Here is a 27,716-nt window from a genome sequence, read left to right as displayed (position 1 = left end):
GGCCCTCAGTGGTATAATTTGGCAGCTGATTGTTTGTTATTACCGCTGTGGGCATCTGAGATCGGGCAAGAGAAAAGAGTTTCCCCTCTTTGGTGTGGCTTACGGTCAGTTTTTGTAAAATATGAAAGAAAGCCTGAACTGTTGCTTTACTCCTGCTTTCGTTTAAACAGACAAATCTTTGCCTTGAGATAGATGCATTACAGTTTAAAGAAACATCATCGTTTACAGATCATTTAACCTTGATTTACCCAGCTCACACTCACAGTTACATGCACTCGCTGGAAGCGGTCCAGAACAAACTCATGAAAGGTCAAAATGATTAAAAAGTCAAAGTAAAAAGAGATGAGAACGCAGTAGCATAGACAGCTGGGAGTCATCCTAACTACTTAGGATCTTGGTCAGTGACAGTGGAGTATACCTGATACATATTCCTGAAAATAATGAAGGAAACATGATGATGACGAGCATCCCGGTCCTGCTACATCCAAATGGTCCCTCTCTCCTGTTCTGTATAAAAATAACAAGAACCCGGTTTGTAATCCAGCCATGATGATGATTATGATCATTTTGATTGCTGACACACACCTCAAGATAAATAAAGCAACAGTTTCTCCCCATGCTGCCCCACAAAGTGTCAAGTTACTGTATCACTCCCATTACAGTCACTGAAAGAAACAGGATGCTCCATGGCTGAAACACTGTGGCAGGAGGTGGCGAAGGTACGTTTTTTCAGGGGTCGTCCTCATGGAAATGTAAGTACCCAAAGCAAATATCATGTCAGTCTGGCCAGTGGTTGTTAGTTACCTCAAAGTGTCAACTGGTCTGAGCGACACGCTTCAGCCTACGTTCAGGCGGCGAGACGTGACACAGACTTCATTTCATATTCAAGTGCCTCGAGAGAAACCACCAAGTACCCATGAAAAAGCCAGTATAAACCAGTGAATACAGTCAGTCAATAAACAAGACATATTTGGGAAAAAGCAAAGTAAATATCATTGCTGAGATCATTTTCCTTGCAGCACTCCAGATACACCATGTCAGAAGAAACGCTAATGGTTTTCCATGGCAACCACTCATCATCTTGCACCCCAAAATTGAGACAAGATTCATTTATTGTACCCCACGACACCCCTCCAGATGAGCTTTCAGCCAGACAGTGCAATCACTTATGTGTGTTCTCTGCGCTATTTATGTGCACATTAAACAGCAGTGATATAGTGGCCTGGATTAAATGAGACACCGGCCGCCGCGCTGCAGCCCGAGGAGCTTAAGTAGCTATAAAATAAGAGAATAATTGGAGCTGAAAATTCATAGTTGGACACACCTGCGTGAAAAGAAAAGATGGTGACAGCTGTTTGAGAAGAGCTAAATGAGAGATTTGATGTCTTTTAACCCAAATCTATATTAAAATACTGCTTCTTTCAGAAGAAACGTGGGTTAATCACAAATTACCCTTTACTAAACATAGCATATGCAGATGATATGCTGTCACTGAAATTACATTAGTTTTAAAAAAAAATTTCATGCCTACAGTAATTTCATAGTCTGTAGCTTAGCAACAGTATAAGATTCAAAGATGTAATAAGGCCATTTTCCTTTGTGTTTTGAGAAAATGAAGAGGCATGCTACGTTTGCTGTATCCACATACATGCACCTGAATAAATTTCATGTGTCTTTGTATGTGCGTGTGCTCTTCAAAGCACTTTACGCCGTCAGGAACTGTTTGAGTCTTGTTTGATCTATGAAGCAGGGGTGGAGGTGGCTATTAGCTCCACAGTAATGAGCTATGGCTTTTCTGAGACCGCAGCCTGTTTTCTGTCCGTCTCTCCCTCCCTTCCTCCTTCACTCACCCTTTTCAAATCTCTCACGCTGCGCATGTTTTACCTTGTAAAAGGCTGGTTGGTGTAAATGATGTCTTGTCATCCTAATTACTATTGCCCTCTTTGATTATGAAGGAGCTTTTGTTGTTAATGAGGCATGTGTTTTATCACTCTGGGAAGAAATGCAACCGGAACCGTAGATGTCGCCATGGCATCACATCACCTACTGAGCCACATGGAATCACACAGTATGTCTTTCACTTACGCTCCTAGTAGAGATGACGTGCATTGCGAATTATAATAAGCACACATGGAATGCAGTGTGTGTGTGTGTGTGTTCTGCGGAGCAAAAAGTGCTTCTTAATCACTGGTTATTTCCACACTGACACTTCCACACCAGAGCGATGCAGAAATGAGGCGCAGTCCAAGCTGCAGTGGATCAAAGCGAAGTCTTTGAGAGCTCTCAGTCTCAGGTTGCACACGGTGCCACAGGGTTACAGGTACATGCAGCGAGGCATGAAGTGTGTAGGAAGTGAGATGGAGACAAGGTATAGGTGAACAGGTACTGAGGGACTTCAGGCAGGTGGGTGTCATGCTAGTGGCAGGGTCGGCACAACTGATGAAGAGCAGCCACAGGGAGCCATTGGAGAGTTGTAAAAGCACGCTGAAGTGCTGTTTTTGGCTCATTGACGAACAAGCTGCTGCATTTTGGACCTTTTGCAGCAGTTTTACCGTTCATGCTGGCAACCCTGCCAGCAAAGTAGTCAAGGCACGAGACAACCAATGCCTGTACAGGGAGCTGACTGGCATACTCAGGCCTTAACCTGATCTCTGTGAGGCAACATTCGACTGACAGATGCTGGATGCATAGTGAAAGTTAGCTGCTTCATGAATCACAATGCTCGCTTTTCCTGCAGATGTTGTTGGAGAGCAGGAGAAGCTGACCTGGATACTGATGAAGAGTTCAGTCTTTAAGCCTCGTCACACCTGAAAGTGTTAAAGCAAAATATTATATCAAAATAGGTGATTCTGTAAGCAGAACTAGCTGGTAGTCTGTAGCTGCTGAGCTAACTGCTAACACAGTAACCAGCTGAGTCAGCGCGAGTCAGTCGCAGTATCTATCCTTTCCATTTTTTCTGCACTTTCTCCTCTGACATTTTGTTCTACAGGTTGTAAATAATTTATGTCATTAAAGAGTAATTAAAGGGTCACAAAAAGCTCTCCAGGCCAATAAGCTTGCTAACTCATTAGCTTAAACTGTGTGGCTCCCAGCGGCTGCTGATTCATTAGCCTGGTCGTTAACAGGACAATAAGGTCACACAGCTTATTTAAAATACGTATTTGTACCATAGACACATGTCTCGGGGGCGGCTGTGGCTCAGGAGGTAGATCGGTCGTCTGCTGATCAGGAGGCCAGTGGTTCGATCCCTGGCCTCGGCAGTCCACATGCCGAAGGATCCTTGGGCAAGATACTGAACCCTAAACCTGCCCCCGATGCTGCGCCATGGGTGTGTGAATTCATATGTACGTCACTTTGGATAAAAGCGTCTGCCAAATGACTAACTGTAATGTCTCATAACTGTCTGCAAATCATTTCACTTCAACAGAGGCCAGTGATGCAGCTAATAAGCTACAACAGCTTCCTCCATCTTGGACTCAACCAAATCTGAATTTGGCACAAACATTCGCGTTTACTTCACAATGTCAATGTTTTAAATGCTGGTGTGAGCAGGCCTTCAGAGAGATTGAGTTAAAGGTGCCACTCCATCCTCTATTTTGAGAGTTTGACTTATTTTATTACATGCACCTGCAGGGCAGATCATAGCATCAACAATTATAAAGACACTACAGAAGCTTTGAACAGCCTCAAACAGTGAACAATCATTAGAAAGGCACACACAGCAAGTTGAAAGATACTGCACTATATAATTGACCCAGTACATAAAAATACAACAGTTACAGTTGCACCTACTACTACAATTACAGCACAAAAATATTACAATATGACATCTACTGAAGTTCTCATTTCAGAGAGCGAAATACTGCGCTACTGGCTCCAGTGTGGCACTTCAGCCATCAAACATCATAAAATAAACACCTGTGTTCATGCAGAAAGATTTATGCAGCTCAGCCTGAGTGAAAAAATGAATAAATACCTGAGTAAAGCAACAACTGTAATGGAATAAGAAGAAAATAAATACCGAAAGATGCCTCCACAGGCCACACAAACAAAGAAGGAAGGTCCTGTATATTTAAGAAAAGAAAGAATCGTTACTCACGCTGGTTAAACTGCAGTGAACAGATGTACATTTGCTGCGGACTTTAAACCTTGGTTAGGCACTTGTGGTAAATGAGCTGTGATCATGACAGAACTTGCAGGGCTCTTTCCTCTCTGAATCCCAGAGAAAGGACTGTTGGTCGTTGCCCACATTCTTCAGGAAAGGGTCGCACCAGCTGTGTGTAAATCCATTACTAAGATTGTGTCGTTCTCCCAAAGTTCTCAACTACTAGCTGCTTTCAAGCTAATTTATTAAATTGGGTTGCACCGTTAACAGTGAGGAATGCCTTAAAGTCTTCAGTGTGAATCAGTTGCAAGGACACGTCTTTAGCGTTGTGCAAAAAAAGCAACCAGCTAACGATAGCATCCGAGCAAACATAGCGTTTAATGACACTGAAAGCCTGCAGAAAGCTGGACTGTTCAGTGATTTTGGTGTACATGTACTGAGGCACGGCAGTGTTTGGAGCCATTCTGCTAGCATGGCTAAACCTCCAATGTTTTCTAAACGTAGCTATGAGTTATGTCAGTCCATTTCAGTCTGAATGGGTAATATATTAACACGCTAACATTACCTTTATCATTTGGTTTAGTTAGCTATGCAGCAATTACACCAGGCAGCTACAGGGTGTAAATATTTGGTAACAGCTTTTCTCTTTGTAGGAACTAGTTTGTATGGTGCAACCCCTTGCACTTATGGTACAACTAGGCCAATTTTGAACTTGCAAACAGATGGTGCAACCGACTCCAGATCTGTTACTGTCTCTGAATCGGGAAACTAATGCATGATCGAAACCTAGACATGTATACTCAGATAAGTGGAAAAAATGTAAACTGTATGTAAATAATAAACCATAAATAACATGCTAGTGGGATACACATTCACAGATTCCCACCAAAGCCACATTTTTTTTAACCAAATTTGAACATATCTTTTGTATTTTCTTGAGCTATTTGCATATTTTTTCTGTCTCTGCTATAACCAAATAGCAAAAATGGCAAATATTACTGACACTGTAATGGCAAAGACAGGCATTAGAAAAGACAGGCAGTCCCGCTAGCAAGTACTCAAATGTCTCTGTTGTCCTGTGACATTTCTGCACAATACAATCAATTCAGGAAATGCAGTAAAGATGCAAAAACAGTGTGTGTCAATCGATGGAACAGTTTTCTCTTACAAGCGCTTTGCAGCATTCTCCTTATAACATCAATATGATGACAGTAAGAGCTTTTCTCAGATGTTGATGGTCAGTGATTCAGCATGCTACTAATTAAACAATCATGTTCTTCTCCGTGAAACTCAAATCTGTCACATAGCTCTGATTGGATCCCTTGCTAACAGGGATCCAGCTACAGTATATGGCACCAGCGAGGTAATAGCTTGCACACAGTGCCTCTGAAGAGCCTGTGATATGTTATATGTTATATGTACAGCACACGAACAGAAGAAAATACACATCGCTCACGACTGCACGGCAATATCAGACTCCAGAGGACATACTGCTGAACAGAGAATAGTACAGCCTCAGTTAGCATAGTATCATATGAAATTGAGTACTTTCAGCGGTCTGTTTTCAGTCCTGGACTAGCAGCCCTCAGACACTGTTCGGGTTGTAACAGAGCATGTTCAATTGCAGATTTTCATCCCAGTGTCTGAGGATGATGAAGAGCTGGTTGGCAGCAGCCTTGATGGAGGCTAAGTCTCGGCCTTCTGGGATGTCCTGCGCACTCAGCCACATGCTGGCCTTGGCGGCTACCATTTCCCACTCTATGAAATAACTGGCAGAGCTGTGCTCCAGCCAAGCGAGGGCCACAGCTGTGGCCCACACCATGCTCTCTGGATCCAGCATCCTCTTTAGTGCCCAGCTGGGAGATGCTGTTTCCAAGCCCCCTGACCCAGAACCCCGTCCACTGTCCACCGAAGAGTGTGGGGACAGCTGAGGCTCAGCGGCGGTGGATGGACTGCCTAATGATGAAGGACCAGCGTCCACCATCCAGGCACTCCTGGACAGATGTGAGGGGCTGTGGTTGCCTACGGTGTGCTCAGCTGGCCGCTGATTTGTTTCTGTCTCGTTTCTGCGTCCATCATCGGCACTCTCAGCGCGGCGGCTGCTGGAGTGAGACAGGTGGCCCAGGCTGGTGCGGTGGCTGTTGAAGGGGGACGTCCACTTTAGCTTGTCCATGGGCACGTTAATGGCATCGCACAGAGCTATGTCCAGGGGAAACGCACCACTAGCCAACTGCAACAGCACCTGTGGAGAAGGACATACTTTACAGTTTCACATGAAGTACATCTTCTTTTATTTTTTTACAAACTCTAATCAGTAGTGGTACATGTCAAGTGGGGGGTGGGGTGCATTTAGAGCACTGAAATTTCAGGGGTTTTATTAATGACAAACTCTGATCAACTGATATGAGTGCATGCTGTTGTCTGCACTGCGCTGTATATTGTGACAACAGTCATCTATGGGTTCATTACGTCCTCCTCCGGTCGTCAGCTGGGCGTAAGGTGCCTTCCAATAGGATATCTCTTGGTATTATTAAAGGAAGGGAAAATTATTTGGGGGGCAGCTATTCTTATAATTTTCTATTGGATTTGAAAAGAGATGAATAATACATGAACAGGGTGGCTTGCACAGTATAATTAGAGCCTACTTCAAGGTCTTGGTGGTTTCAGGGAGGGGCAGAGTATGGGCTCACAATATTACATTAAGCCTGGACACTGCTTTAGGCCCCCAGGCAAAGATTTGAATAACAGAGAATTTTCTTGCTTTGCTTGGCAGAAAAACAATGACAGTGCTCACAAAAAACATGGTGTGTAGTTTGCACAAGTTTTTAGTTTTTTAAGTTGCACCATGCTGCACTCTGGACTATTCAGAGCAGCTTAAAGAGGCCACTGCTCGTTGCTCCCATGCACTCTCTGTGGCTCGACAGATTGGGACACATTTGTCTCTTTAGACAAACCTGCAGCCGTTCAAATTGTGTCCATCCAAAAACATGCAGGTAGACAGAGCATTGGCATGTGCAGATCTGCTACCCACCAGAGGGATGTAGTCTTTGTTTTCATTGTCACTCTCTCCAATTGAATCACCGGACTTGCTGTGAGATCGACACATGAATCCTTTGGCAGCCCGAGTCAGGAGACGAGTCCTGGTGAGGGCCAACCTGACAGAGGAGGGGGAGTGGACAGTGTGTGAAGCAAATGACATTCCCATCAGCCTCAGCTGTGCTTTGTGCTTAGCGCTAATTAGCTAATTATGCTTAGACGCTAACTAAGATGATGATACAAAACACCAGCATGTTAGCAGTGTGAGCATGTTAGCATGCTGATGTTCGCACTCCGGGCTGAAAGCGCTGCTGCGCGTAAAGGGGTCATTATACTCCATCAGACCCTTCTGACACCTGAATTGTGTCAAACAATTTCTGTAATTTTCTGAAATTGACAGTCCAACATTCACATTCACTTCATGCAGCAATCGTCCTGCATGATGTGTGGAGGTGAGGAAGGAGCCGGGCTTTGAACTCATTTCTCCAACTCTCCTTATGTAACAGCTATTTTGTCACTTTTGTCTGAAGGCGCTGAGTTCTACTTGATGAATGCCTTCCAAACGTGTTCCATTATGGACGTGCATTATGGCGCCTCACCTCTTTCTTTAAAAAAAAAAAAAAAAGTTGGCTTTTCACTCATGACAAGATGACATGACAAGACAGCATGTTCTAAAAGTCAAAATCAGCAAACAGAAATGAATAAAGATATTAAAAAAATTCTCAGACGAATGTCAGGCAGTGTTAAAAACAATTATCGGGCTAAAGTCCCTGTGTTTGCGTATGCGGTGGTACCACAGTTACAGAGCATTTATGTAGCCAGACAGTCTCCAAACACCCACCTGGCAGAAAATAGGCTCTCCACCGATTTCTGTGATTGATCAGAGGTCACAGATGGACTCCTCTGGAAGACTTGGAGACCAGAGAGGTAGAGTTAGACAAAGGGAGGCGAGAGAGAGAGAGAGAGAAGCAGTGGCATTTTCTGTCACTTTTCTACTCAGTTCTGAACATGAGTCGCACATAATATGGAAGAAAAACACACCCGCTGAGATGTAACAGTGACAGCGGAGGACAAACTGTATATTCCAGCAGCTGTGTCTCGCTTCCTCTTGTGTGTATTTGTACCTTCAGTGGGTGCTCATTGTGTTTTTGAAAAAGTCCAGACAGAATTTGTCAATACAACCCACCAAACTGCCTCTTCTTGTGTCATATTTGGACTAATACTGTTGCCCAGAAAATAACAAGAGACCACCAGACAGACAGTTTATGTCAAAGGTCATTGTGGGGGAAATGGATGAGATACAGCGAGCTGGTGACTGGCTGATGTGTTGCACTTACTTACCCTCTGCGAAGCCACATTTCTCCCAGCCGGAGGAGGAAGGGGTGCTGCAAGGGGAGACACCATCCTCTGCATCTACAAAAATGATCAGAAAGAGCAGTTTTCAGAAAAAACAGATTAGATTAGATTAGATTAAAAAAAAAAGAAAAAAAAGAGGCAACGCTGATGCAGCTCATGTGCATCTGTGCCCACTGTGCACGGCTTTTAAGCGGCAGTGCCAAACAGATGCCGAGCAGTGTGCTAGTCTTGGCTCCTGCTGTTGCTATGCCACCACTGAAAACCAATTTAAAACGTTGTGCCCTTTTTACTGAAGTCCAAGTGTTTTAATGTAAAGCAGCACACAGCTTTCTGCGTGCTCAATATCTCACAGCTCCTGTTGCAGGAGATGCAACTTTTCCATTTCCTGTAAAGACAGATTTGAATAAATATGAATATATAAACATAAATCTTGAAAAATCTCATATCACCTTCTCTCCAAAGAAAGAAGGACTTTCCATTTCCTGTCTACTCACAACGTCCACTCTCAATAAAAGATGCCCTCCATCTCTCTCTGCAGCTCTGTGGCTGTAGCTTTCTTGCTGGTTAGTGATCTGATAATTAAAGCGCTCTCTGCTGTTTATCAAGTTGAGATGAATATAGAAAATGCGGTCTACTGTTGGGCGACAGGACTTCTTCAGCTTCCTCAGACACGCCGCCAGACTGCGAGCGACCCAGTCCGATGGAGTACCCTTTGTTCTTCCTGCTCCCTGAACGAGACCTGGAATGTGAGCCTTTCTTCAGACCTTCACCTGCACACAAAAGTATTATTATTAATATTATTTTAAGGAGGCAGACATGTACATTTTGAAAGTGTTTGGAGATTAATCCAGTTTTGGATTTGGGCATGCAGTAAACTGAACCTAAATCAGTTAATCTCAGTTGAGTGTTGTGAGAAATTTGCAGGCTGCAACATTGAAATGTGAAGGAGTAGCCGAGCATTTTGGGAAATATGCGTGTTTGCTTTCTTTTTGGAGTCTCCACTGGTTGCCTGGCAAAACTCAAGGAAGTAATTGTTCCCAGCCAAGACATGGGATTCCCTAAAAACTTGCCATTTGAGTCAGATGGAGGTGGTCCTGCAGGTCGTAGCAGAGCTTCAACGAGCTCCATGACTGTCTCAGCCCGTCCTCATGTTGATGAGTTTTCCACCATGGAGCCATTTGAATGTCACATGTGACAACATGCTTCAAATCCTGAATTATTTTGGTTTAAGTGGCAAATTATGAGTTTGTTTTATTCCTAAAGCTTGGAAATTTAAGCAAACTAGACTGAATAATACACCCATACAGTATGAAATCAGTTTATTTGAGGTATGCAAAGTATGAAGACATACAGAATAGATTATTCTTGGATTTCCCATACATTGAATATTTGGTCTCACACCTCCACTATATGTACATGGAAACTGATTTCATACTTTTTACAGACTCAGTCGAGCTATTTTGGTTACCTTTTGTCAAGAAAGGCATTAAACATATTTCCCAAAATGTCCGACTCTTTCACACTGAATCCATATGACTTACTGGGGTTTATGTATTCAATACATGTCTGCAAATACTCATTAGTGTCCAAGTCGATGGGGATAAACGCTGTGTATTTGCTCAGTATATTGCAGGCCTTGCTGGTGTGAATAGCGTAGAGCTGGTACTTCCTCCCAGAGCCTGTGAATTACAATTACCATGAAATCATTACGTAACATATAATAGCATTACATAATATTATACTGTGTGACATAACACTGAATGACATTATTCCAAATGTACATGATTACACGAATCATACATCACATATATATGAAACACAGCGTAAAGGAATAGTTTGACTTTTTTTTTTTTTTAGATGTGCTTCATCACCTTCTTGCAGTTGAAGTTGTAGCCAGTACACAGTTAGCTCAGGAGGAAACAGCGAGCCTGACTCTGTCCAAAGGGAGAAAAAGCCACCTAGCCTGTCCCTTTGTTTCCTTTAGACAGAGCCAGGCTAGATGTTTTCTCATATTTCCAGTCTTAATGCTAAGCTAAGCTAACTCTCCTCTGGCTATAGCTTCAAAAGGACAATTGTGAGAGAAGTATCAACCTTCTCGTGTCTCTCAAATGAGCGTATTTCCCCAAAATGTTGAACTGCTCCTTTAAAGTTGTATCTCTAAAACATCAACACCTCTGTGAAGTAAGCTGCAAAGAGACACAGGAGCTTATAATCAAATCGAAACCGTCAGAAGTGTCGGCCTATACTCCTGCTCTGTCTTTATAATCTTAAAATCCTCAAGATTCACTCATCTCCAAATCTTTCTGAAAACCCTTGAATCACCGCAGAGCTCACCGTGCTCGATCTCGCACTCCTTGTCCGCCATGTGCTCAAAGTCGTGTATGATGGAGCGTCCAGCCAGGTGGTGGAAGGTCTCGTTCCACAGCTCCTCGTGAACCTTTTCCTCGCGTTCACGGCCGCTCAGGAAGGGCTCGACATCGAAGACCACCTCCCACCTCGCCGGTTTGCCACACAGCAGCCCGGACACCACTGCCTTGCAGTCACCTTTGAGCTGGTTGGCTGCACCCAGATCTGATGTTTGGGGCTCTTGTGGGGTTTCTGCTTGACATAACTGGTGTCCATAACCATCTGAAATATCACAGCAGCCTGGTTTGATTCATGAACGTGTTATTATTCTGCTTTTTCACGTCACCTGCTTCTGCTCACTTGCGACTGGATTTGTGTTAAATTGATTCATCTCCTGTGTTTCCGAAGCTGTCTGTTCATTCTGTTTGAATGGACGTCCAGTAATTGTTTTCTGAAGTGCTGCCTCATTTGTTCCTTATTCATATCCTGATTCATTTTCTCTTTTGTTCCCAAATTTAGAAAAAACATTTCCTGTCCTCCTCAGGAGTCACCTCTGTGCTTGATCTGCCAAGAATGAAGACACAGCCTTCCTCATCTCAGATTCAGGATGGATGTCACTCAAATCAATATTTCACATGCTTTAAGATACATCAGACTGAACACCCACTGTGCTTTTGGCTTGAGATTTGTTTTAGATTTGGGATTAGGATTTTATGTTCCATCACGTTAAAGGAAGTAATTGCTTTCTTGCCAGTTGTCATATCTCAAAGACTTGAAACAGGGGAAATTACTAGCATGGCTGTGGCTAGATGTCTTTCTCGTCTTTCTCGAGTCTTTGCTGGTCTTGCAACCTTGTGCTAACACCACAATCGATACCACTCTCGTATCCCTCTGATCAGTGTAAAACCAGGCGACAGCTATCTTACCTCAGCATAAAGATGTGATAGCAGGACAGACAGCGAGCCTGGCTCTGTTCACAGGTACACAAATCCAGCAGCACCTCAATAGCTCAGTAATGAACATGAAACATCTCGTTTGGTTAATCCATACAGACTCCAGGAGGTTACGGTCTTAGCCAAGAAACGGTGTCACATGTAAGCTATTCCATGTCAAACTATTCCTAAATTAATAATCCTAATATCTGTGTGATTTGGGTAAAAGATGATGATAAAACTTTTATTCTATCACAAAACAGCTTACACATAACACACTTGCAGACAGATTCATCCAAGAAAAACAAACAAACATCACCCATAAGCACTGGAACCAGTGGCACAGGAGGGCTGGGCTTGTGCTCTCACCGGTATCTCCGCTGCTGCCTACAGATGGGCTGTCAGTGGATGATCTGGATCCATCCTCCCCGGCGGCGTTGCGAGATGCAGGCGGCGTGCCGACGCCGCTGAGCTGAGGGTTGTCCTGAGGCTGGGGATGGAGCTGAGGCTCCGAGTCGGCTTCCTGATGCAGCAGCGGCTCCTGCTGAGGGAGCAGCTTGTGACAGCTGGCGGGACGCCCTCTGGAAGATGAGGCACACAGACTCGCCAGCTGTGGCTGAAAGCAAATGAAAGTTGTTGTTTTTTTAGTTCAAATACCCTGGTGCAGTCAAGTTTCCTAAGTTCTGGAAGCTCATGTTTTTAATTGTATTTCGGGGCACTGCTGCGTGTTCACTGAAGCTCATATTAAACAGTGCTGTCTGGCGATGGGGACATACAGACTCTTGACTACGTGTTCAAAAGGAATATCACACTCACACTCTGCACACTGAAGCTGTTTGTTGTTTGATGAAACTAAATAAATAATCTATGCTGCAACTGCAAGTAACAGTTGTTTTCATTAAGAATTATTGTGGTGATTTTCATATTCAAGTCTGTCTTTGGTTTATAAAACATGACCAAAACTCAAAGACATTCAGCGTATTATCACACTGGGTGAAGATGCACGCAATTGAGAAGCCAGTGTAATTGTTTAGGATATATCGGGTGTCAATGAAACACTGACTGGGTATTTATATCTAAGAGGAGGGTTAGGGGTTAACAACTTTATGTGTTAGAGGGAGAAATCAAGTCAAATGAATGAAGCAGAAGGATTGTTTCCCCTGTCTGGAGGTTCATCACCTTGCATATTTCATATTTCTTTAATTTATGTGACAATACCCAAACAAATGAATGGAAAATTACAATATTTGCTTGTAACTATTAAATATAGATTAATCATGGTATGAATGCAATGGAGAGAAGAAACAATTTCTTCACAGGCCAGTGAATTCTGTTTAGATGCTCCCAGAGGAATATTCAAAACTAATTACCAGTCATACATTTTGCCCCTCATTACTGAGAAGAGCACATTAGTCTGTTCTTGATTATACTGCAGTCCAGACACGGGTCGGATGGCTGTTTAATTTGCTAACACAGACTGAATACAAATATACATTTTCCACACAATGACAATTGAAGATTGTCCTGCCTCTACAACCATGACTGACTGTGGCTTACTTAATGTGCATATGTGTGCTTAAGCATGTAAAATGTGCATAATTTTTACTTAAGAAAATCATGTTGGAAGCACTGGCTTGAGATCTGTGAGCTACAAATTCAATGAGAGCTAACTGCTGACCCATTGTTCAACCAAAGTCACTGCTGGTCATCTTCACAGCAATCATGCATATGTTACTCTCCACAGCGTGGGACCACACCTGATAGTCATTCCTCCACTGCGTCTCGTGCTCGGGGCTCATCTGGCCTATCAGCTCCTGGACTTTGGCTCTCCTCAGCGGATTCTTTGCCGCCACAGAGCTGGGATCACTGGGAGTGAAGACCTTCTTTGTCGGGTTGTAGTCTATTATCTGGTTGGTGCTGTACGCACGCCTTCTTGGAGATGTCTTACAATCCAACCCTGATGTTTTGTTGACAACATGTTATGTTAATGTTAACAATAACGATCCAACACACTGTCATACATTGGTATGGTGGCATGTTTCTAAATTAGTTCAACCATACTTTGCCATTTCTGCACTGCATTTTTTTTTATATATATCTGTAATATGCTAATATCAGCCAACCAGTTTATTGATTTAGCAGTAATATCTAAGTTGTGTCTGATGTGATTAACTGCATTAAGTGGCCCCTTTTGGCTTGATAAGCAGTTTCATCTGAATGCTGTCAATGCTCCAGCTGCCATCAATGTGAGACTAGATGAACTGGCAATAAGAACACACCAATTAACACTAAGGACTGCAGTAAAAACTGCGTGTACTGTTGGTTCTTACCCACAGCGTCTTGCTCTGTGGTGGCAGGGCTGCTGTCTATCATGGAGTCCTGGTAGGAGTCACACAGAGGGCCTGACAGCGCCTCCCTGTAGGACCCCTGGCTGTCGACGCCTGTCTTCACTGGGTCCTCTTCTTGAGAGTGGTAAAACACAGAGCTGGCGGACTCAACGGAGCGCATCATGCTGTATCGCCTCCTTTTATCCTGTTGATATTTTGAGTAGTTGACATATCTGAGACAAGGTTTGATTAAAAATCTTCATAATTAGCTTTGCCCTTTTTTTTTCAATGGATACACAATTTAAATTAAGCACATTACTTATCTAAAAAAACAACTATTCACAAAACCAATCTTGCACTTACAGATCTTGGGTTGGCATGGTAGCGGGTGGTGTCACAAACCACAGTGTAGCCAATCAGACTGTCCCCTGGAAACAGGAAGGTGCTGCCCACCGGGGAGAGCAGCACTTCTTTGGTCTCAGGAAAGAGCCATTCGATGGAAATGTCACTGAGCACTGGAGACATGGTTTTCTTCAGGGACTTGATCATCTGTGAGGTAAAAATAAGCCACTAAAATAGACTTTCAGACACAAAACTCAGCTTCTCCTTGACCAGTGCATAAAGCTAATAGCATCTCTATGATACGATTTCCTAACTGATAAGAGTGGTAGACACTCAGCGCTTAGAAACCACCGCATAATGGCTCTCCAGTGCCCCTAAGAATAGCTGGCTGTCGTGAGGAGTGATACACAAAGCTGGAAATGAGTACCTTAGGCTGCAGCCTCTCTCCTTCAGCCAGGAACTCTGCTGTTCCTTTGGAAACTGTCGCCAGTCCCTGCACCAGCCTCCTGCAAGCATTCTGTCCTATGCCGAACGTAAAACATCTGCACAAACACATTAAACACTGCTGATAGATGACAGATATATGTGCACGGTAACAGATGTCTACTCAGGATGTGACCTAAAGGGACAGTCTGGAGATCTATAGGTCAGCTTGGTAGGTTGGCTGATGCTTTTTTTCTTTTTCTTTTTTTTGTCCATTTTTATCCCATTTTTCACCGAGGGATGATCAGACAAATTTTATTGCATCCATGTCCCTTTGCACTTTTAATGATATCAAAGAGCGCAGATTAAATGTCACCTTTTACAGAGCTAAAAACCTCAGACGGATTTTCAGAGCAGAGATTCCTTGTTGTTTGGTCTCTGACTGACTCCACTGATTTGTAAACATACTACGATAATGACCCAGGAAGTGTAGATGAATTGGCCAAGCTCTGTGAACCTAATGCAATCATCTGGGGGCATTCATCAAAAGTCAATTATTTCCACAGTGACTCAGGAGAGGGATTCACAGTGTGAGACTTAGATGCAAGCTGCAAAATGAAATGATTTCCCTGTGTACCGCAGATTTGTTGAGCCACCGGCGCGCACTCTCCGTTCACAGTTGGTGTTTGTAGCCTTTAGGGAGCATTTGTATTTCCATACTCTGACTGCAGCTTCAAAACAATCTTTAAATCTACTATCAAGGCTGCACAAATCTGACAGATTCTTTGTGGCGATATACATCACGTTTGATGTCGACGTTCAATGCATTCATATTCCCAGGTTTCATTTTGAGGGGATTATAGCTCCATACCCAGGTGTTCATTTAAGCCTCTGACAATCTCTGGATATGAATTTTTAGTATCCGTGAGCTGTGCGTTTTGCTATTTGCACAATGGACATACACAAAAGATGAAATTTGCTTTGACAGAACACACAATAGCTTGTCACCCAGAGCTGTTAATTCTACAGTGGCTGCTGATACGCTTGCCCTTAAAGAAGAGCCACAATCAAACATACATTCATGTCACGAATCACATTTAGCAACAAATGGGTCATTTTGTAATGTGTTTAGACACGACGGCTGTGACAACAAAGGCTCCCATTAAACAACCATGACTGTATCTGTCACTCATTATTGATCTTCTTTCCTTATTGGAGAGATGACATTGAACATTGAGAGCAGAGCTCAGAGTGCGTTCACAGTCACACTTGCCTGACGTAGCGCGCATGGCTGCGGACCAGCTCGATAACTTTGCCCGTGTTGCTGACGGCCCCATCAGTGAGTAGGAAGAGCAGGCGGGGGTGTCCGCTGGACATCGGCTGCCTCAGGATCCAGTTGAGCGGTGCCAGGATGTTGGTCCCTCCCATGTCTGCTCTGATCTTTCTAACATACTCACAAGCCAAGGCCAGGGCTTCCTGAGTTTTGGAGATAAGGAGGAGAAAAGATAAACTGTGCTTTCTTGAGCTACAGTAGCTCAAATTCTACACTCACATAGCGCAAAAAATGTACCTTACCTGCATCACAATGGGTACAACATTATGCAGTAATGTATTGCAGGCCTACTTTACCTCCTCATATGTCTGGCTGGTTGTAAAAAGCGATTTGAACGTAGAGCCGAAGCCTATGATGTTAAAAAGGCAGCCTGGCACAAGGCTCTTGAGAATCACCACCATGGCATCCTGAGAGAGAGAGAGAGACCGAGAGCAGACTAAGTTCATGTCTGGAAAATAGAACAGAACAAAAACTCTTCTCCTTGTGAAGTGCTTAATGTCCTGTTGAGCTATTTGCTCATTTCGACTGTAATACAGCTACGTCTGCTGGTGTCTGGTTGAATTGAAGCGCAGTGCTCGACACAGCTGTCATCTCTGCACAGCTCAGGGACAGGAGTGAGCGGAGAGAGGCATCACGCAGTGTCATTGCATCCATCACTGCCCCCTCTACAGCAGAGGAGCAGTTACTGGAGAAATACCACTTATCTCAACCTTCATTCAGGTGAAGAGCACAAAAGCCACACTGGACTGACACGTCTGCTCAGGTGCATTAACAAAGACAAAAATTCAATATGTACTGTTCTAGTTTTAAGAGGTATTTTTAAAGGTAATCTGCAGGATTTCTTGAAAGATCAGTGGTAAATAGTCATTACATCACTGCCCTGGCCTTCAGGCCAGACTCTGTACTATCAGACACATCCAATAAAAGCCTGAGTCTGAGGTAAACAGCAGTCAGCCTCACATCGCGGGTCGGTATCAGTGCATAAGCAGCCAAATAACATACAAACACATTCAAAAAAAACATACCTGCTCTGTAGGTATTGAAGAAACATCACATGATGTCTGATAAGGTCTCAAAGACTGGCTGTCTAAAACCTAGCAACTGGGAGACATTTTGTGAATAGTAAATGATTTGCCTGATCAATATCCTCGTGTATTTGCCCTTCACACAGTTGGCTAACCACATCTATAATCTCCAAAGACTGCAGAATCAGTATGGCTGTGAGCCTAGAAAGGAATTACACAGCCTCCAGTGACATATCAGGTTTGTCGGGTGTTTTCATGCAATAGTTTAATCTCCTTAAAAATGTGCATACTTTCATGTGCTTGGTGTCGACTGTAACACTATTCAACAAATTCATTCAAATATGATTTAAAAAACCCATCTTTAAACTGGTGATGATGTGTGATATGTTACAATTTAATTTACATGTTATCAGTTTATGTTTGCAGCAGCATCTATGCAAGAAATACAACACCATGCACCAGACTGAGATTAAAGTACCTTCACACGGTTGATGTTAACCCCGCTCATGCTGCCGCTGCGGTCAATGAGGAAGATAAACTCGCCGTGAACCTTCCTCAGGTCTGAGCTGATAGACTTGAGATCTGGGCAAAAGTTCAACATGACCACAGGGTTGTGGAGGATGTCCTTATGGAGACGCCGGTGAATGATATCTACCTGTAAAGACAGATGGATCAAATCCAAACCATAGATTATGGGGGATTTGGCACCATGATGTGACTGGACTTTCTATGAATTTGTACAGGCTCTAATTTGACACTTAAAGAAGGCATAAAAGAGAGTCAAGTGGCCGGGTTCATAGACAGAGGACGTCAATTATCGTGGACGTGCAGGAAGTTCCAGGCAGAATGTGACGAGCCTTGGAGTGTTTCCATAGTAACACATTTTTGATGTATGGCTAAGCGCTCTCCCTACCACCGCCATTTCAGTCTGCTGGTCACTTAACAACCTCATCATGGCATAGCAGAACGTGTAAGGACATACAGGACTCTCAAAAGTGAAAAACCGCCATGTTCAGCTCGGCAGACTGAAAAACATGTTAATATTGACTGAATGGTAGAAACGTTAGCTTGAAACCCACAGAAGGCTTCTCCAATTAGTCAAAATTGAATATGTTTCAGTATGTTAAAAATATGTTTGAAATACATAATTTCCTTACGTGTAGAATTTGTTGGTTAGTGAAAACTAGCTAGCTGGTGAGATAGCCACAGCTAGCCTTAGCTAAAGCTAAACTAGATTTAGATTTATGATCTCCAGCTGTCATCTAAAATATCCATTTTGCCATTTGGTAGCTTGTTATTCCACATAGTTAATTTAGGTACTAGCCTACTAAGTCTAACCATGATACAGAAAAATATTAATTAAGCAGTAGCAGTAAGCTAACTGCATCTGAGCTTTTAACTAGTAGGTTTCATGTGAACTTTTGTAGTTTAGATAGATAGATAGATAGATAGATAGATAGATAGATAGATAGATAGATAGATAGATAGATAGATAGATAGATAGATAGATAGATAGATAGATAGATAGATAGATTCATGAACCTATGGACTGGTCATAGTCTCATAAACACCTGCAAGTTGTTTCAATCCAATTCGATAAAACTGCAGAAATACTACCCTTGTGTGCATCATAATGCTCAGTATTTGTTGAGACTGTGTCAGACAGGAGTTGATCCGGCCTTCTAGTAATTTAAAACCATCGTGTGTACTATCATAGTGTTGGATTTCATTATATTGTTAGATATGACAAGATAATGAGATACAATCTCTGCAGCTTCACAGAAGCAGTTTGTTTTAGGGCATTGTTCGTGATATTGCGCTGCTGTTGACCAAACTCCTCAAAATGATATTGTTATGACGGCGTTGCCCTCAGTTCAGGTACACGGTGCTGATGGCGAGGTCACACTCACTTTCCTCTCGTTGCTGGAGTCCTTCTTGGTGGCCTTAATGAAATCGCTCCGGCCGTGAAGATACTCGTCGTACTCCTCCTGCGTCATGTCTCCATTCTCAATGAGCACATGTGGCACGTGAGGCTCTAAAGCGACACAGATAGTCAGGACCAAGACATGACTGCAAATATCACAGACAGATTATAAAGCAGATGGACAGCGCCTGCAATTGAGACAATGGGGGAGCGTGGTAATCTGTAGTGCAGAATTAGCAATGTGTTGATGTGAGAATCAAGAGGTGATTGCAAATAAAGATGCTGTACCACAGCTGGGTCTCAAGACAACAAAAATGAGCTGAGGGGATTGAACGAATCCTGGGAGCTGTTATTTCCCTTCAATGCAGGGTATCTGCAGGCCTCGAAAAGCATTGATTTCTGTTTTCTCATAAAAATGCCTGAGATTAAGAGGCTTACATTTTATATACAAAGGTCCTCTACTCGACTTCTGGCCTGCTGCAGGCAGTAACATTACCTATTAAATATTTTTGTATGTGATTGTCCCAAAAACTGCCAGTACTATTGTTCTAAACCACTGATCTTATTTTAAATCCACTTATGGGTCTTAAATTAATCAGTTACTTTTTAATTGGTTAATCCATCCTTCCATTTTCTGCTGCTTATCCACGTCCAGGTCATGTATTAATGTGACATGTGGAATGATAAATTAATGCTAATATTGGGAGCTGGGAAATACTGTCAAAAATGTGTTACAAAAATGAATACATTAATTAATTCACCCTTATCATCCCTACTGGTTTCAGGCTTTCTCTGCTTTGAAGAGGAATATTAAATTGAACTCTGTGTGTTCTAGCTTAGTCTAACTTAGTGAACCCTGCAGAAATCCTGTAGTAATCAATCTGACATACAGCCTGTGTTTGTGGCCATTAAGTAATCAAGCTGATGATGCGTGATAACACCTACACACGTGTGCTTATAATGCAGCTCAATTTCCTCCATGTCTCTGCTTGAGCTGAGCATCCATGTTATGATTGAAACTGCAGCAACAGTCTGAGCTGAATTAAATCGCCCCGCACTGGCAGCAGGTCTGTTTGTGAACAAAACCTTCATAAGAAGCCAATTGGATCTGCGAGGCCGTGGCTCATTCCTGCCTCTGGGAGACAACTGGCCCACACATACTATAGGTCAAGACGGCAGTGAGCACAGGGAGGAAAAACCTGACGCTGCACACCCACACAATGGAGTCTGAATCTGCTGGCATGTCATAAATTAACAACAGGACGACCTGTTTATTCTGATGAGGCACTCACACACACACACACACACACACACACACACACACACACACACACACACACACACACGAAGTGGAGCACTGAATCACCTCGCAACTGGTGTGATTTCAAGCTTCAAACAAAAAATGCTGTATGAGAAGGGGAGGAAAGACTAGCTGGGGCGCCATGCTGCGAGTGAGTTTTCAAGCTGTGGACCTACCACTGGGGTAGATGAGGATTTTGACAGGACAGTCATAAGTGTACTTGTCAGCCAGAGTGATGACAACGCTGGTGGCAGAGCGAGCCAGAGGGTCTGCATCAGCTCGGATAGCATGAGAGGGGCTTTCTACACCTACACAGACAGCAAACACAGCAGATCAAATAAACAGTGGCTCCACTTCCAGTAATAAAAGTATAACAAAGCAGCAGGTCCCACTCAAATGAGTCACATTTAGAAAGGCACAAATTTCCAAAAGATTAAAAAAGCAAGATAACATATGTACAGGTGGCTTCAAGCAATGTTGCAGTTTGAGAAAACATGAAGAATAAACAACCAGCAACTATGAGTTATAAGGTGAGAACATCCACGATATACAAATCACAAAGTTGTCAATTTTAAATCAACTTTTTGACAATTACATTTAGCTAAAATGCTTTCTTGTCACAACTATGATGAGAAGATAAATATAAATATATAATATAAATATCGATAAATATGAAGCTACTTAGCTTATCTTAGCTTAGCTTAGCTTAGCATAAAACATGGGAACAGGGGGAAACAACTAGCCTGGTTCTGGCTAAAGGTATAAAAATCCACCTTTAAAGCTCTCTAATTAACACACAGAGTTATGTGCTCTGCTATTCTTGGCTGGCCCAGCTTGACATTGGTGACAACAAGACTCCTGGCCAAGAAATTCCAACTCACAAACCTTCAAATTGAAGTTTTCACTCGTCCACTTTTTTGTGAAGATGTTTGTAGAGATTTACAATTGTAAAAGAGTTTTGTTTCAACCTGTTTTTATGCTAAGCTAAGATATATATAAAGCAGTTTGTGGCATTGCAAAACACACATACACACACCTTTTTTCCTTCTCTGCACTTTACTGGAGGATGCGTCACAATTACAGCTTTTTTTCTGGGAGCACTGAAATGCTGCACTTGATAACAGGATATCTCATGTGATCAGGCCTGATACCATTATACACACTGGCAAACCCAGTATTATTTCCAGATAGCTCATGGGTGCAATGCCACATCTGACAAGTGGATTTGCTAAGAGTATATATCTATCAATTATAGCAGTAGTAGTTATTTCTCTGACCCGCGAGGAGATATGGAGCCCGTATCTCCAGCTGGAAGTTAAACTCGTAGTCCATTGAGTTGATGACCTCCTCCTCCAGTAGTGAAGCCAACCACAGCTGAGGGGAGCTGGGAGTTTGATCATGAGGACTTGAGGCACAAGTATGCCTGTCCCGCCTAAATGCAGCAAAGCACAACTCTCATCAAAATGAAGCCATCTTGAATGAGTGCATGAAATATCAGTACTATCAGTTTTCATCCATACAAAGACTCCAAATTTTGGCCCAACAAGACAGTGACTTTTATATTGTTTTCATGAATTTATGTATTTTCTTACGTTCTGGAGAAGTTTGGGGATAGTCCCTGCTCCTCATTGATGGTCCTCTGTACCCGTGGTGTACACACCGTTGGAGATGAGACCCTGATGCCTCCGTTGGGCAGGGTGGAGAGCTCGGAGGAGGTACTAACCAGAATATGGACTGTCTCCATAGGAGGGATGATGCCAAGGTAAACCACTAACACTGTCCTCTCTAAATCCTCATCCATCACTATGTGTCCTGTAACACCAGACCAGATTAGTAAAAGTAAAATTCAGCTCAAATTACATGCCTCTTATGGCATCCAAGGTAATTAAAAGGCAATCCAGAAACTGCAGACTTATCTCTGATGCCTAAAAAATCTGATTATTCAGTGTTGATTCATCTAAGCAATCATGATTTTTTCAAAAGTCTTGACAAAATTCTTCTCTGTAATGTAAAAGAGACTTCTGCTCCTCTAATTAGGAGCTTAGTACAGAACCCAGATGCACCTTGAGAAAGACCATGGGCTCGCATTACGCTGTCTTTTAAAGGATCGTCCTCAAACTTAATTATACAAGGGGTATTTCCACCTCTTTAGGTGAAGTAGTAAGTGAAGAAGCATACTATGATATTATTAACACACTCATCTTAAACCATTGTACTGCATTACTTCGCTTGTATCTACCTACTGTAAACCTAACCAAAATTATGTCTGTAGACATGGTCCATCTGATAAAAATGTGTTCCCATGTAACAGACTTAAAGGGGTCCTCCGGCATCTTATTGTTGTACTTCCATAAAGTTGGGGGACTCGGTGAAGCAGCAAGGGCAGATTTTTGGCCTTTAGTATGACTCAATCTCCAAAAACACCCCATATCTCCAAATACAACTCTATGGTGTCTTTCCTTAGACCCTGTATGCCATGAAAATGTCCTTTAAAGCCCACATTATCAGTTTGTACCGTTCAAATTTTCCTGATCCGAGATAATCCTGACGACATGCTGTACGGTAATCTTGGATAATTTCCCAGACGTTAGAAAGCTCTTTCTTACACACAGAAGGCATTAAAGAACTGATTTCACAGCGTTACCCCCCATGTGACAAGTATACTGATCTTAATGCGCAAAGTGGAGTGCAGCTTTAAACTTGAATCCTTTTTTTTTGGCCACTTGGGGGCAGCAGAACAAGCTTTAAACATGACAGCTGCACATGTACACATCCAGCAGATATGAAGTAACATTAACAATCATTTTGACTTGTGTTTTAGTGTAAGTAATTGCAAAAGTCAGTCTCCTTTTAGCACTCTTTTGGTCTCCACCAACTCCTGAGGAAAAATAAAGGGCTCTTATTGCTAAATTTTCCACCAGCTTGTCAACAATATTGTCTGTCTGTCTTGAGCAGGTAGTGTGCAGTGGGTTTATCTGAGTTTTTCACTGACAGTGAGAGTGGTGAGATTGAACCAACACAGTAAATTTACAGGACATAAAACCAAAACAATGAGCTGAAAGACACTAAAACACTACATTGAGAGTTGAAGGGGAAGAGCGAAGAGTGAGGTGATAATTCTCAGTACATTTACACATTATACATGATAATTTGTAAAAATTGCTAAAGTGACAAACTTGATTAGATCAGCTTCAACCTTACCACTGCCACTTTGCGGGGCTCCATTAGATGTGTTGCAGCAATCCAGACAACAGTCGTCAATTTTTGCCTTGTCTTTGATTTGCAGTGTTATAATCTGACTGGATATCATTGACTCGAACCCCACAACAATGGAATTTTCCTCCAGTGGATAAATGAAGATCCCTAACAGGCAACGGAAATAAGGCCATCAATGAGAGGCAGCAAACAAGCAAATACACATACTCATTGGACAATGGTGAATCTCACAACGGTGTGTTTCAGAGCATAAACTGAGTCTAAATTAGGTGAAAGTAGGTAGCATTCACACAGGCCTAGCTAAAGTGAATAAAACAGAGTACACACTCACCCTCAATGGCATGATCCTCGATGTTTTCGTAGGTCATAGAGGCTGTCATGGCTAGAGAATAACCCCTGACACAGGAAGTGATGTCAGATACACTGAGAGGCAGAGCGCTCCGGGTCTCCTTGTTAATGAGTCCAGGCATGGTGCTGGTTTTAGGATTCTGGTTTGTCGCCAAATGTCCAAAAATTAAATAAATGGAAAGGACATAATTAAATAACATACTGAAACAAAGATTTGTGAAATACTGTAGCTGAAGAGATTATTAAAAGTAATTATTATGAAATAGTATTTCATTATTCTATTCTAATAATAACAGATGTATTTTCTTTATTTCATCATAGAAATACCCTTATTCATTCTTAAGCTAGCAAGCTCAACAACGGCTAACAAGTTTAGCCAGTTAAGCTACAGCTAGCGCCTGTTAGCTAGAGAAAAGTCAATGCCAACATTATTCAATCAAAGATAAACAGTTGTTCTGACATACTCTACACAGACACACCATCTGACTTCATTCATGACACAACAAAGCTGCTCATACTACCTGGCTAGTCGGCTAACTAGCTAGGCCGGCTTGTGAGCTTGGATTATTACTCATCATGGAAGTGAAGAGCTGCTGTTAGCATTGTTAGCTAGCTCCTGTTGGCTTGTGCAAAAACAGAAAAATACTCTTTCTGATCTTCACAGAGTTGTGTGTCTTTTTTGTGAGAATTATCTTTGAGAATCAAACCAGATTCAAGGTAACTTGAACTAATTAGCTAATGTTAGCTGCTACTGTTAACACTGCTCCTTCGCTTCGAATTTGAGTAAAAAAGGTCACAATCCTGCAATGCTAATAATCCAGGAATGTAGCATGTGCAGTGTTTTTAAACTTAATTTTTACAAGGTGGTATTAGCTTCTACTTACAGCAGCAGCTACATAGTTGATTCAGAATAAATTAAGCATTGTTGTTGCTCTAGCTAACATATGCTAAATGGCTAAATCTGGTAGCAGTTGCTAAGTTTGCGGGAAGTGGGGGACATGTGACCACTGTCATGAAAAGTGATAATATGAAATAAAAAGTGTAATGAAATGAAAGTTTTATTGGGAAAATGCCATTATGAAATAAAAACAGACTTGAAAAGAAGGATTTTGAACATAAAATTCTGTAATAAAAATGAACCCTTATAAACCAAAACATTTCGTAATAATAACAGTGATTCATTTCAGAAAATTATTTCACAAAACATTGTTTCATTTAGATATTCTACAGATTTTTTTTATGTGATTTTATATTATGTTGCATATGGCTTATCGTTTTAACACTTTGGGGCTTGATAGCAGCCTAGAGCCTTTCTTTTTTCCTCTCTTTTACCACTTTTGTTGTCCAGCAATAACATCAAACACACAGCAGGGTTTCATTGCAATCTCCAAAATTAGATGAAAGCATATCAAGATGTCAGGTCAGTACAGCCAGTTTTATAGATACTGCAACCTCAATAATCTTCAACGATATGGTGTGAAACCAAAGAGCCTTGGGATAGGTGACACAGGTACTTTGACCATTAGAGATAAAGGTCACAACAATAAAAAAAAAAAAATTAGAGTGGTATCATCATTACAACAGACCAACAATGTAACATTAGAGAGAAAAAAACAGTATTCAGCGCCATGTGAGGTGAAAAACAGAAGCTTAAGATACAGAAGGATGAAATCTCTGGGAGGAGGGCAGCGCTGTTAATTATGTAAATTAAACAATAAAATGATCCGTTGCCTCGGGGCGGTGTTTAATTTTTAATGTTGTCTCCTCCACCAGCAATCTCAGTTGTGTGCTGTCAAGGGTCTGTGTCTGCTGCACGACCAGAGCCCCAGCACAGGCTCGATAGGAAGTGTTATGACGAAAGCAATTTCCATAGAGACAGCTCTGCTTGCTTGCTTGCCTGCTTGCCTGGTGACTGACCAGTAACATCTCTCAAGTGTGCCTTTATTTTTGATACTGTGACTGATTGCAATTAAAACACCAGGCGATCTCTTTCCTTCACGCAGACCACAAAATCATAATGTCAATTAGAGCATTCAAATAGGTTGTGCTGGTCTGAACAGACACAACTTTCACACCTCCTGGCAGTATAAGAAGTCCTTCATAATCAATAACAAATCTGGTCAGTCTTTCTAATAGGTTTTAGGCACATACGGTTATTAATGGCGAGGAAAAGGTCATACAGATGTAATTAGACTATTCAGTTGTCCATCTCAACAGTGCCATCATGTGTCCAGTCAGCCACAGAAGCAAACAGTGATACATCCCTTTATCTATTTATGATATAGAGATGATATCCTCATACAAGTGGATACAAATTAGTGCGAAATTAAAGACGTACCTCATACGAAAGGTGACATGAATTCAAATTTTAAGTAAGTTAACATAACACTTTAAAAAAAAAATAAAAAATTTCCATGAGCTGCATGCCATCCTTCCCTTTACCATCTTCCTTCTGTTAGTAATTGGTGTTAAAAGTGGCAGTCCCAGGATGATTCTCTCCTCATTGGCTCAGTCACATGTATCTCTCTGCTTACCTCCAGGGTTTGTTGAAAAACCACCAAACCATCAACTCTTAACATTTTCTATCAGCACTGCCACACTCGTCTGCACTCATTAGAGTCAAAACAGTGAGCAGATGCTGTGGTAACCACCTGTTGGGACAGAGCATCTGAATATCTGTTTGCAGTGTAAATCAAGATGCATCACAGGTAGTTTCATATGACTGGTCGACCTTTTCTTCATTTCAAACAAATGACGGGGATGTTTATTTATGCATCATCAAAATGACACACTATACAGCCTTAAAATGCATCTGACGTGACCACGGTATCAGCCTCATTATCTTACCTTTCATTTGTGTCAGCTGGCTATGCAGTGAGGATCTCTCTGAGTCAGAAGTCCACTTATCATGAAAGATATCCTCCTCCTCTCCGACCTCTCTCAGCTCCCCTTTTTTGTTCTGCCTCTGTGGCGTAGAGGGAATAGGAGTGCTGCCACAGGTGGCAGAAGCTACAGATGCAGCGGCCACATCGTTAGTTAGCCGTACAATGCAAAGAAAGGGAAGGTAGGTAGGAGCTGCTGCAGCAGCTTAATCAAGCATTGCAACATGTGGTTGCAAAAACTGTTTCATTTATTCTCCTCCCCTTCTTCCTCTTTCATCCCTGTGGATGCTGGAGTTGGAGGGCTTTGAGAGAGAGAGAGAGAGAGACAGAGGGGCTGAGACAGAGGGTCCACTCCTTCCAATAAACATACCCCTTCCTCTCAGATGCGCATTCACAGCATCAGCACCACCCACTCACTACAGCCCTCCCTGACATCGATGAGATCAGGAACCATTCAGGTATCCTTTTTAATAGCTATGGATGAGGGGTAAATGACATATACTGTGAAAAAAAGGCTTTGAGGAATAGATTGGTGGGTGAGGGAGCACTACACGCCCCCCCCCTCGTACCACCTATAATCTCTGTCTCTTCCTCCCTCCGGGTGATTGCAGAGCTCTCAGCGTTTTAAATTTGCTGTGGGTGTTTGGCTGTCTCTGTGTTTTGTGATCACTCGGTTTGATCCATCTGTTTTCTTGCGAGGTTACCATGACAATTAATGTGTGTTTATAGTCATTTTGGTAGTGACGAAAATGTAGATGGTGTGTGTGTGTGTGTATGTGTGGGGGGTGGGTTGGCTGAAACCCAACATCCGCCTCCAAATT

General features: G+C 42.4%; 1 protein-coding gene across 1 annotated transcript; it reads right to left on the bottom strand.

Annotated features, from left to right (window-relative positions):
• Positions 1 to 3,598: 3,598 nt before the first annotated feature.
• vwa5b1 (von Willebrand factor A domain containing 5B1) lies at positions 3,599 to 26,934 on the bottom strand. Its single transcript, XM_070968856.1, has 22 exons — positions 26,861 to 26,934; positions 23,997 to 24,153; positions 23,651 to 23,812; positions 22,042 to 22,261; positions 21,727 to 21,881; positions 20,626 to 20,757; positions 19,136 to 19,260; positions 17,704 to 17,880; positions 16,497 to 16,607; positions 16,141 to 16,343; positions 14,872 to 14,986; positions 14,466 to 14,651; positions 14,106 to 14,307; positions 13,533 to 13,732; positions 12,145 to 12,391; positions 10,832 to 11,125; positions 10,039 to 10,176; positions 9,133 to 9,267; positions 8,483 to 8,554; positions 7,983 to 8,052; positions 7,137 to 7,260; positions 3,599 to 6,347 (listed from the first exon to the last, which is right to left on the bottom strand). Exons 2-22 carry the CDS (start codon positions 24,133 to 24,135, stop codon positions 5,691 to 5,693), a joined length of 3,864 nt encoding a protein of 1,287 aa, XP_070824957.1. The 5' UTR covers positions 24,136 to 24,153; positions 26,861 to 26,934; the 3' UTR covers positions 3,599 to 5,690.
• Between the last annotated feature and the right edge of the window lie 782 nt (positions 26,935 to 27,716).

The sequence above is a fragment of the Chaetodon trifascialis genome, chromosome 8 (genome assembly GCF_039877785.1).
Source record: "Chaetodon trifascialis isolate fChaTrf1 chromosome 8, fChaTrf1.hap1, whole genome shotgun sequence".
Classification (NCBI taxonomy): domain Eukaryota; kingdom Metazoa; phylum Chordata; class Actinopteri; order Chaetodontiformes; family Chaetodontidae; genus Chaetodon; species Chaetodon trifascialis.
The sequence above is the reverse complement of the archived record's forward strand: the minus strand, read 5'-3'. Positions and strand labels throughout refer to the sequence as shown.